General features: G+C 37.9%; 1 protein-coding gene across 1 annotated transcript in view; it reads left to right on the forward strand.

The window, feature by feature from the left end:
- Positions 1-12,534, forward strand: part of ENPP3 (ectonucleotide pyrophosphatase/phosphodiesterase 3) — a 66,162-nt gene that overhangs the window by 12,516 nt on the left and 41,112 nt on the right. The window contains exons 6-10 of the mRNA XM_030853435.3: positions 2,221-2,281; positions 3,331-3,428; positions 8,259-8,338; positions 10,648-10,767; positions 11,333-11,442. Of these exons, the coding sequence (XP_030709295.1) occupies positions 2,221-2,281; positions 3,331-3,428; positions 8,259-8,338; positions 10,648-10,767; positions 11,333-11,442 (469 nt within the window). The remainder of the gene's footprint in view (positions 1-2,220; positions 2,282-3,330; positions 3,429-8,258; positions 8,339-10,647; positions 10,768-11,332; positions 11,443-12,534) is intronic.

Genomic DNA, 12,534 nt, shown 5'->3' on the forward strand with positions numbered 1-12,534 from the left:
TGCCTCTGAGCTTTGTGGTCTCCTGCCTTCTGCCCTAATTTTATAACTCTTTTTTTTTTTTTTTTTTTGCGGTATGCGGGCCTCTCACTGTTGTGGCCTCTCCCGTTGTGGAGCACAGGCTCCGGATGCGCAGGCTCAGTGGCCATGGCTCACGGGCCCAGCCGCTCTGCGGCATGTGGGGTCTTCCCAGACCGGGGCACGAACCCATGTCCCCTGCATCGGCAGGCGGACTCTCAACCACTGCGCCACCAGGGAAGCCCTAACTTTTACATTTTAAGTTCAGAATTTTGAAAAGAAATATGATGAATTTCTAACATATGGAAAGAATAGTGTGTTTAACCATATGTCAATCACCTTGCTTCAGTAGTGATCAACTCATGACCAATCTTGTCTCATACCAATACAGTATGAATGTTAAGCTGGCTCAGAGGATCGAAGAGATTAGAACTGAGAGAATGTTGGAATAAAATCACTAAAGATGTAACTTGTGGTGGGACACAAATGATTTGCTTTGCTACAGGACAATTTATCTGCTATCAGATAAGAATCAGTTACATTGCTATTAGTTTTCTACCAATTAACTCCTACCCTTACTAAGTTGTAAAATGAATAAGTGGTAAAGAATAAGCTAGATAAAGGTATATACTCCTAGGTAACTAGATAATCCATAGGTGGGCTTTTTGAATAATTCCCAGCATGACATTAAAATGAAGTTTAATGATCAGTCCTCCTTTTGCTTATTTTCCAGCTTTGGGGTTTTTTTCTTAATAAAATACCTCCAACCTCTCTTTGAACATTTTAGATTACTACAAAGCAAATCCCAAGGTTAATGTCATTCATCTATAAATATTTTCAGTCTGTATCTAAAAAAGATGAAGATTTAACAAAATTAGAATACCATCAATATATCTAAAAATGTCTTCAATAATTATTTATTGTTAACAAATGTCCAATCTGTGTTCAGATTTTTTTGTTTTATAATATTAAAAAAGTATTTGTTTGAAGTAGGATCCAAACAGATTCCATACATTGCAACTGGCTGATATATTTCAAGTCCTTTAAAAGTGGGTTCTCCCTTCCTTTTTTCCACCCCATGCAATTTACATGTTGGATAAATGGAGTCACTTGTCCTGTAGAATTTTCCAGTCTGGGTTTTGCAGATTGCATCCTCTGTGACTTAAACAGTTTGTCATCCCCTATTTTTCCTGCAAATTGGTAGTTAGAACTAGAGGACTGTTCAGATTCAGGTGTTTATCTTTCTTTCTTTCTATCTATCTATCTATCTATCCACCTGTTTACCATGTACCCTTCACAGGTGGTGGTGTTACTTCCATCAAGAGGAACATCTTGTCTGCTTGTCTCTTTTTTGGTCATGTTAGCCATTGATGATCATTGCCTAGATCCATTAGGGGTTGCAAATGATGACATTCATATTCTATCATTTCTACTTCATTAACTAGTGGGAATGTTTTATAAACAGAAACATCCATGGAGTGATGGAGTGTAATTTTTTAGTTACATGGAGTGTAATCTTTTAGTTACAATCTTAAAAATTTGTTTGTTTGATTTTCCCCATTTGATGTTAATATCAATTATTCTCATTGGGGCTTCCCTGGTGCTGCAGTGGTTGAGTCCGCCTGCCGATGCAGGGGACACGGGTTCGTGCCCCGGTCCGGGAAGATCCCACATGCCGCGGAGCAGCTGGGCCCGTGAGCCATGGCCACTGAGCCTGCGCGTCCGGAGCCTGTGCTGTGCAACGGGAGAAGCCACAACAGTGAGAGGCCCGCATACTGCAAAAAAAAAAAAAAAAAAAAAAAAAAAATTCTCATTGGCTATTTCTCTTTTTTTTATGCTTTCATTTTTCTTTAGATTGTATACCTATATTTATTAAACTCATTTTTCCTAGCAGTTGGGAAAACACTGTCCTTGAGGGAAAAAACATTATTTAAAAAAGAAAAAAGAAATTGTCCCTTTCCAGTTAAAGGAATTCCCTTTATTTTCTTGGTAAAGATGGGTTTCCTGGTATTCAGTTAGTGTAGATTACTAATCTGTGCAAATCGCTAGAGGCACTGACTTTGCCAACATGTGAAGTAGCATTTAACATGTTCTAGAAGAATTTTGTCATTGCAGTAACATGAATTAAGTCGTTTGGAAAGAGCATGTCCGTTGAACATTGGTTTCTCTTTTCTTATCTAAAGATTTTGATGTTATGCTTTTCAGGAGAAACCTCATGGGTTGAAGAAGAGTGTGGCACAGCCCAGCAGCCCCAGTGCCCAGAAGGGTGAGAAGGAAACGGACATGTTTATTCTCCTTTAACAGACGGCACGCAGGAATGTAGCTGAGAGGCAGGGTGGAATTTCTCCCACTCTGTTTACATCTTAGAACAAAACAGTTAACAAAAGATTAGATTCCTTGTGGCTTCCAACTCATAACATACTTTGGTTTGCTTTATTGTTTAAAAAGCATTTTTATATTAAGTTATTATATTCATATTTTACAACAATGACTTAAAAAATGGTTGAAATATTTGTAGTAACATCCCAAGGTCCTACGATCAGGATTAGAATTTAGATCTAAATGACTCCAGCCAGGACATCCCAAAGCTGGGATTTTGAAATGTCTCTAATATAAAATCTCATTTCTGGTGATGTTTTATTAGTGCTCTGCTTGCACGCTGCTGACTTCTACCATAAAACTACAAATAATTAGCTCCATGTATACCTGCCCCTGTAAAATACTACATTTATTTGAGGTGAGGCAATGATACTAATGTGCCATGTTGTAATGATTCCAAAGTGCTGGGTGTGTGGGTTGGGACTGAGTTTTGAGAGGTTGAATAACTGCTCAGTTAAACAGCTCATAAAGAATGAAGCAGAGAATCAAACTTGTCTTTCTGAGGCCAATCCCTTCCTTTTTCTCCACAGTGCACTGCCTGGTCATTGTAAACACTCAGGGCTAGAGAAATTTCATATATGGTATACCTGGGTGTCACAGATAGCCAGTGCCAAGGAGCAAACAGAAATAAAGTTAGCTAACATTATTTAAACTCTAGAACTCAAAGGGTGGTAGATCTCCAAGTTGAAAGACCCAGATAAGTTATGTAACACCTTTTAAAAAATACTGTACATTTTTACTACGGATTAATAACGTACTGGACATACTGATTGTAAAGGGAAATAATTTTTAAAAAGAGAAAGGAAAACTTGGCTTAGAACTATTTCTGGCTGTATTTTCTTAGTGTTTTCTAATTTAGAGAATTATAAGTAGTACAGAAAAGTGTCTTTTTTAAAAAATCAAAATAATGGACAAATTCTTATTTTCCATTTTCAGATTTGACCTGCCACCAGTTATTTTGTTTTCCATGGATGGATTTAGAGCTGAATATTTACAGACATGGGGTTCTCTAATACCTAATATCAATAAACTGAGTAAGTCTCCTCTAATCAGGGACATGCAGATGATAGACACCTAGTTAGTTAATGTCTAGATTAACTAACACTTTTCTTTCTGACCTTTAATGTTAGCGGTTTGTCTTAGTTCTGGGTCCTCTCAAGAGTTTGATGCGTTTACTACACAACAGCTATTTTCATCCTTCTTGGCTCCTCCTTCCTTCTTCTGCAGCGTGTTTATCTTTTTGTTTGTTTATTTTGATTTGTTTTATATTTGAATATAACTTCTGCTCTGTGAAAATCTGTTCATGGATACTCTCTCAAAATTGGCATTTGTCAGCCCTGGGTTCTGGGTCTCAGCAAGGTAGATATGACCAGTAAGGATGGGAACCTGAAGGAGCCTGAGCAGACTGGACAGAATCAGCAGATACCAAGGCTCCAGTAAGTGAAAAGTCCAGTATCTCTGTCCAGTTCTGGAATCAAAGTGCCTGGAACCTGGCTCCACCACTTACTAGCTCTGAGACCTTCGGCAAGTTTACTTGCACGGTTGGTGCCCTAGTCTCTTCATCTGTAAAATGGTCACTTACCACCTCATAGAAATACTGTGAGACTATGGACATAGTGTACATTGGATGATTTTCAGTTGTTACTGTAATTATTATTTTTATTGGCATCTTTATCATGATGTACTTCTGAGTTAGGGTACTTGGACTTCACACAATTTTATAAAGTCAATAATAAAGAAGAATGGAGAACCCGAGGGCACAAAGTTAAGAAGTATCAGAGGGTTGGCTCTAGGGCGCATCGTCTTCACTGCCCTTCAGTTCCTCTCTTACTTCCCCCTTCTACCAGGCCCTCTTTTACCTCCATGGTCCTGAAAATTTCTGACAATTTTACTGGTTTCCTCTTTTTATTTTTCTCCAAATTATTAAAAACTAGCTTTTGACTTTGAGTAAGGTGATCACCTTTTCTGGGCCTCAGTTTCCTCATTTGTAAAATGAGAGGATTAGACCTAATGATTTCTACTACTAATCCCAGCACTAAAATTCCTTGACTGTAGAAAGATCAATTACTTCCCCCCTACAGCATAAGGGGCTTTGTCTCTTCAGGTTCTCCTACACTCTCTGAGGTAGATCTTTAGCAAAGAGATTTAGATGTTGGGCCTCTGACAGAACTGGCTCCAAATTCAGGATTTGTCACTTACTGCTGAGTTACTTTAGCCTGAAAAGCCATTAACAACTCTCAGTTTCTATTTCCTTATCTGCATTTCCCTTGGTAGTCTGGATATCAAATCCTGTGTCCAAAAGGGAATTTATCTAGCCAGGCTGAACTGGACCCCTTTAGAAGTGGAATTATTTTATTTGCTCATCCCCTTGAGAGTTGGAAAGGACACCAGTGAAATATTGGGCCATTAAGATCCTTCCTTTCTAAGGTTTAAAATATTTTTTAAGTCATTTGTACAACATCTCGATCCTTTAATGTGTGAAGCCATAACTAATTAGGTCTACCAAGGCAAAATGGGCTCTTCATTTCTAGGAAGTCCAATTAAGAGTAGATGTGTTAAAAGATTTAGGATTAGGACCTCCCAAGAATGGTAGGATTGAGGTGAGGTATGTGACAGCAGGCATCACTTTAAGGAAGTCTAGAACCTCATCTCTAGTGTCTTATCAAGCTGCCTGGAAACTGAGCATGGACTAATACCACAGTGCAGTGAGTTATATCAGTGACTACTAAGGGGTCATGGACTCTAGTGAGAACATGAGGTTGTTGTCTTGTCCTAACGTGGGTGCGAGTAGACAAAGAAGGGCCGGGATCAACAAACTGTCAGGTGAGATAGAAATGATTTAGCTTGAACTAGAAGTCAGATTTCTTGGAAAGTTAGATGTGAAACTGGGGATAGTACAAGACTAGTAGTAAGTATCCTTGCATCCCAACGATAAATCTCACTTGAAAGTGGTGTATGATCCTTTTAATGTGCTGTGGAATTTGTCTTGCTAGTATTTCGTTGAGAATTTTTACATCTAAATTCATGAAGGTATTGGCCTGGAATTTTCTTTTATTATAGTATCCTTCTCTGGCTTTGGTGTCAGGGTAATGCTGATCTCATGAAATGAGTTTGGGTGTGTTCTCGCCTCTTCAAATTTTTGGCAGAGTTTGAGAAGAATTGACATTAATTCTTTAAATGTTAGGGAAAATTAACCTGTGAAGCCATCTTGTCTTGGGCTTTTTCTTTGTTTGGAGGTTTTTGATTACTTGTTTTTGGTCTGTTCAGATTTTCTATTTCTTCATAATTCAGATTTGGAAGGTTGTATGTTTCTAGGAATTTATCCATTTCTTCTAAGTTATGCAGTTCGTGGGGTGTAATTGTTCATAGCAGTCTCTTATAATCCTTTCTATTTCTGTGGTATTGGTTTTGGTTTCTGATTTTATTGATTTGAGTCTTTTTTTCCCTTAATCTAGCTAAAGCTTTGTCAATTTCGTTTATCTTTTCAAAAAACCAACTTTAATTTTGTTGATTTTTGGAACTGTGTTTCTATTCTCTATTTCACTTATTTCTGCTATAATCTTTGCTGTTTTCTTCTTTTTTACTAACTTTGGATTCTGTTTGTTCTTTTTCTAGTTCCTTAAGGTGTAAATTTAGGTTGTTTATTTGAAATTTCTTCTTTTTTAATGTAGGTGTTTATTGCTATGAACTTCTTTCCTAGTACTGCTTTTGCTGCATCTGTACATTCTTCAGCTGTTTCACCTACTCATCCATTCAGTCTTCCACTTCTTCTTATAGTTTATAGTTACTATGGATATATATTTATTCCATTTATATTTTCAGAATATTTTTCGGTTGGTACTTTCTTTTTAAAAATATGTTTTTTAAGGAGTAAAACATGCAAATGATAAACTTCTACAAGTGACATTACAGGGTATACAGTAAAAAAACAAACAAAAAAACCAACCAACCAACCAACAGACTCTCTTTCCTGATCTTCCTCATTTTTCTCTGTAGAAGCAACTATTCTTATTGGTTTATTGTGTGTCCTTCCAGAATTATTCTGTTCAGTCATAATTTAGATTCTTAAGACCTGGAAGAAACAATGGTAGAAGATCTTGCTTTTGATGAGTTATTCTATGATAGCTCTGGTTCAAAGGCAGGTGATCGAAAATGGTAGCTTGAATCTGTAGATAGTCAACTGATGTGTCCTGTTTAAAAGTACGAAGGTGTCATGTTTTTACATCACTGGTAGCTTAGCTTTGTTTTTTATTTTATACTCTGTGCCTTTAGGCATTTAAGAATTTGAACCATTTACCTATGTTTCAGGGAAATAAAAACAGAAACTGACCTTATATCTCTCTCTATTGTATGGTTGTTTTCCCCACTTAAATTCTTTTATCAGTGGATGAGATCTCATTTTATTTTCTATCACATGACTTCTTAACAATATTAAATGCGTCTTTCCCTGATTGAGGACATGATTTATTTATTGGGGGTATTGACTGAGAAAGAAAAAAGTTGATTATATGTTATGTCTTGGAGCAGGCCTCAAACTCGAGTACATCAGAACCACTTGGGGTGCTTGCTAGAAATGCAGATTTTTTGAGCTCCTTTTCTTCCACTTTTCAACCTCCTCCATCCCCACCAGAGTCCTATTTAGTAGACTTGGTATTGGATCCAAGAATCTTCTGAAGGAGGAAATTCCTGGATCATATTGGAAACACTGTTCTCGAGGCTGGGAAGGAGACCAGTTCCAAGCCTATCTGAGAAAACCTTCATTATTTCCAGTTGCAGTGTTTGTTGCTTTCTGGACAACAATCCTTTGCACTTTTTGTTTTAACCTAAATAGAATCTCTAATGGTGAAGCTCTCTTTTAGAATTAGAGTTGATAGGATTTTGGTATGGAAAACTTCTCATACTTCACTGCTGCAGAGGAAATATCAGTGTGCCTTAGTGGTTCTGACCTCCTTGAGCAGAGTTATTGCACAGATGAAAACAATAGAATAACTGAAAGCAAATTTGATGCCGTGCTTTGGGGAAAACAGATCGCAGGAAACTCCACTGATCAGATGGAAACTGTACTGAGTGAAAATAATAAGTGGGAAAGTTAGTTCATCTTGTAACATTGCTTTGTGGCATGGGCTTATGCATTTACACAAGTTAAATTCCTTTTCAGTTATCTAGATAGTCGTGTTCACTTTTGTTATATTGGATAATTTATGTATAAGAACTGGCTGAGAAGCGGATGTTGTATAGAAATTCTTGTTGTAATGACCTGGGTCAGAAAGAGGGGAGCAGCAAAAGCAAACAAAGCTGGCACTGTGTAAAGCAGGATACATTTAGCTCAGGGGTCAGCAAGCTGTGGCCCACAGGCCAAATCCGGCCCACTCTGCCTGTTTTTGTAAGGCCTGTTAATGCTAAGAATTGTTTTCATTCTTAAATGGTTGGGAAAAAAAATATATTTTGTGCCATGCAAAAAAAATATGTGAAATTCAAATTTCAATGTCTACAAATAAAGTTTTATTAGAACACAGCTATGCTCATTTGTTTACATGTTGTCTATAGATGCTTAGAGGCCTTAATAGCAGAGTTGAGCTGTTGCAACAGAGACCATATGGGTTTGCAAAGCCTAACATATTTATTATCTGGTTCTTTATAGAAAAATTTTCCTGACCCTTGATTTAACTCACTCCTCTCCTGAAAACTGTCATTCCTTGGAATGGAGGAATTTTAAGCATCAGAATTTCGACCTCTTTCCATCTAATTCACCCCTTAATTAGTTTTCTATTTCTCTGTGAAACTTGCACGTTCAGAGTTTTAGTTATTCAAACAACTTCTGAGGAAGAAACAACGTCTTAATTTCTCACTATCCTTTGCTGCAGAAACATGCGGAATTCATTCAAAATACCTGAGACCTGTCTATCCGACCAAAACCTTCCCAAATCATTACACCATTGTCACGGTAAGTGCTTAGCCCAGTGGCAAGACTGACAGGCCCCCGAAGGGCAACTGACCACACCAGACATGCTTAGGCGGAACTGGCCAAGCCGCAGGTCACACATTTCACGAGCATGTGTGGTGGCAGTCACAGCTAATTCAGACTGGGAAGGAGTGTCTCAGTATGGGGTCAATCCAGGGCTGTGAGATGTTAACTATGAATGAGTGTCCCAGCATTAGGTTCATTTACCTCTGTGACAGGCCAGGATAGCCTCTTGGATGTGAGAAATACCCTCTATTCTGATCTGTTGATTAACCTCCATTTATCTGAAGGTCTGCTGGGAATGGTAGGCTATGTATGAGGACAGCCACTCTGATGTGGGAAATTTCTTTCTTTCCTAGTCTTTTTTTATTATATCTAATTTGATAAAGTCTCTTGTTTCATAATTGAATTCAAACCGGCTACATCTCTTTATAAATTTATTTATTTTTAAACATTTATTTATTTATTTTTGTCTGCGTTGGGTCTTTGTTGTTACGCACGGGCTTTCTCTAGTTGCAGTGAGCAGGGGCCACTCTTTGTTGCCGTGTGCGGGCTTCTCATTGTTGCGGAGCACAGGCTCTAGGCGCACAGGCTTCAGTAGTTGTGGCGCACAGGCTCAGTAATTGTGGAGCACGGGCTTAGTTGCTCTGCTGCATACGGGATCTTCCGGGACCAGGGCTCGAACCCGTGTCCCCAGCATTGGCAGGTGGATTCTTAACCACTGCGCCACCAGGGAAGTCCCAAACTGGCTATACCTCTTTAGATAAAGCAAGTAAAGCAAATGAATTCTCCTCAATGTATGAGAAGACGTACATGAAATGATCAAAATGAACAAAAGGAAGGTTAACTTATTTAATATTTATAGATTTAGAATACATCTTAAGGCGTTCTCTGCCTCAGGCTTTATTGCCAAAGGATATTATGTCTTTACTGCATTGCATTTAGTCTTTTATTAGTATGGAACAGTAATTTCAACTTATTTAAATTTTAGTCCTTAAGTAATTATATGTATGTATATATGTATATATGTGTGTTTGCGTGTGTGTGTGTGCATGTATAAATGCAGATTCCATTTTGCAGATTCACCTAAACATTTGAGTTACCCAGCTCACATGTTTCCAGCTGAGGTCTAACAAGGCAATACTCTGCCTTCTTGTTTTTAGCTCTCATTCTATAAACAAATGTTTTCAAAGTCCACTGTCTATTTAGTGCCATGTTTTTCACATGTTTGTGTTTTTTTCTTGGAGATTTTGCTGTTTACAATGGCCCTCAAGTGTGGTGCTCAAGTAATTTCTAGTGTTCCTAAGAGCAAGAAGTCTGTGATGTACCTTATGGAGAAGATATGTGTGTTAGATAAGCTTTGTTCAGTCATGAGTTATACTGAACTAAAAATATATATTAAATAAGGGATCTTCAAACAGAAACACACATAAAACAAGATTACATATGGATCAGTAGACAAAAATATTGTAACCAGAGGCTCACAGGAACCTAACCCTTTATTTTCTCTAGGAGCAGTGGTTCAATATTCACTAATTCAGTGTTTGCAGCAACTTTATAGAGCATAACTATTGCAAATAGCAAGAATTGACTATATGTACACATACATAAGTCTACATACATAATATATAATACTTATACATGTATATATAAATAAGGGATTATACATAAGTGCTGTTAATTTCCTACATATGCATATGTATTCATATTCATATATATAGTAATGTTCTGAAATAATGACCCTAAAAATCTCTCTAAATGTAGTTACAACTGCATAGGGTATCATGGGCATTCAATAAAAATATGTGAATTGAAGGAATGACTGGATTGATGGATGGATGGAAGGGAGGAAGTACAGAGACTTGGCAGGCTTCCTTTTAAATTGCTGGTAACACATTTTAACCCATTTGCCAGGCTATCTGATACTTAAAAGCATCCATGTAGTAAATTTCTTGCTATTACTGCCAATAAAACCAATAGCTAGTCATTATTATAATATAGAATCTATAATTAACAAACAGTTATTAATAACATGAGTTATATTAAAACCATCAGCCCAAATCATCTGCCTAATGTCATTCATTTGCAGCTATAGACCACGGTGGAACTAGTATATATATAATACTAGTATGTATATTTGGTATTAGGGTTCAGATCCAGGGGTTTTCTATTGAAGGGTATATGGCATCTTTTCAAATATGAGTTATGGGTCTTATGCTATTTCAATTTAAATGTATGTTTTATTAATTTATTATTTTATCTTAAATCTTTTTTAAAAATTATCATTTTAGGGGTTATATCCAGAATCACATGGCATCATTGACAATAAAATGTATGATGTACACCTCAACAAGAACTTTTCACTCTCTTCAAAGGAGAAAAATAATCCAGTTTGGTGGCATGGACAACCAGTATGTAGCATTCTCCTTGTGGCTCCAAAGTAACCTTCATTTCCCAACATGACAGTGGATCTCTCTTCTCTCTCCACTTTGAGTTTTACTTTATCTTTTTAATTTCTAAGGGCTAGGGGTGGGACAGTGTTTCACCACTATTTATAATTATAATTTGAATCTTTTTAACGTGTATAGTTGTTCACCTAAATTGTCTTCAGTTGAAACTTGGATGTTGTATTATAAACGTATCAACCTGGAAATTACTCAGAAAGATTATCTGTTAACGTTTTTACTCATTCTGTTTTATAAATCTTTAAAAGGGAAAGAAGAACTGTACAATTTTACCAATTTGAAAAATGATCTTTCTTACTGTCCTATGTTTTTTGATTTTTGAAGTAGATGCCTGGATAATTACTTTTCTGAACTGCAACAAAGACAAATTTTAAATAATTTAAATACATTTTAATAGTTGAATAAATTTTGCAACTGTTAATACTGTTCAGTTTCTCATAAATGGCACCATTTCTACTCAAACTGATTATTCTCTTGACCTCCACTCATTTGAAATTTTCTCTTCTTATAGATCTGGCTGACAGCCATGTATCAGGGTTTAAAAGCTGGTACCTACTTTTGGCCAGGATCAGATGTGGCTATAAATGGCACCTTTCCTTCCATATATAGGACTTACAACAGGTACTAAAGCACCTGCAGATGTGATCTTGTCTAGGCAGGGATGATTAGAATTTTTTGTTGTTGTTGGCTGCGTTGGGTCTTTGTTGCTGTGCGCAGGCTTTCTCTAGTTGCGGTGAGGGGAGGCTACTCTTCGTTGTGGTGCATGGGCTTCTCACTGCAGTGCTTCTCTTGTTGGGGCACACAGACTCTAGGTGTGCGGGCTTTGGTAGTTGTGATGCGCGGGCTTCAGTTGTTGTGGTGCATGGGCTTAGTTGCTCCGCAGCATGCGGGATCGTCCTGGACCAGGGCTCAAACCCGTGTCCCCTGCATTGGCAGGCGGATTCTTAACCACTGTGCTACCAGGGAAGCCCTAGAATTTTTTTTTTTTTTGGTCTTAATCTTGATGGTAATTTTATTTTTCCAGTTGTTTGGGCCAAACAATCTTGAAGTCAACGTTGATTCCTCTCTCTTACATCCCTCATCCCGTCTGTCAGCAAACCCTTGTGCCTCTAATTCAAAATATTATATGCAGTCTGAGAGCTTTTTATTACCCCCAGCATTAACACTCTGGTCGAGCCGTCATCCTCTTTTGCCTGCACTACTGCAGCTGCCTTTTTACACGTCTCCCTGTTTCTATTTCTGTTCCCTATAATCTATTCTCAGTTTATTAGCCAGAATAATTACTTAAAAGAACAAGTCCAATTATGACACTCTTGTGCACCAAAAACTTCAACGGCTTGCAGTTTAGCAAAGAGTAAAGCCTACAAGGCCCTTGTGGTATGAGCCCTGCTGTGCCCCTGCCTCTCAGACTCCTCTCCAGCTACTTTGCTGGGTTCTGTCACTCTGCTCGAGCCATACTGACCTTTTCGGTGACCCCAGCATACCAGGCTTGCTTCTGCTGTAGGGCCTTTGCACAGGCTGTTCCTCTGCCTGAGACAATCTCACTCCATGTATCTGTACAGCCCGCTCCCTCACCTCCTTCTGGCTGTAGCTCAAAAATTACCTTCTCAGTATTGTCTTAGCCTCATCACACTAAGCTTTCAAATTCAAATTCTCCCACTCCAGTTTCTCAGTGCCCCTTATTCTGGCTCTAGTCTTGCTTTTGTTTTCCCA

The sequence above is a fragment of the Globicephala melas genome, chromosome 14 (genome assembly GCF_963455315.2).
Source record: "Globicephala melas chromosome 14, mGloMel1.2, whole genome shotgun sequence".
NCBI lineage: Eukaryota > Metazoa > Chordata > Mammalia > Artiodactyla > Delphinidae > Globicephala > Globicephala melas.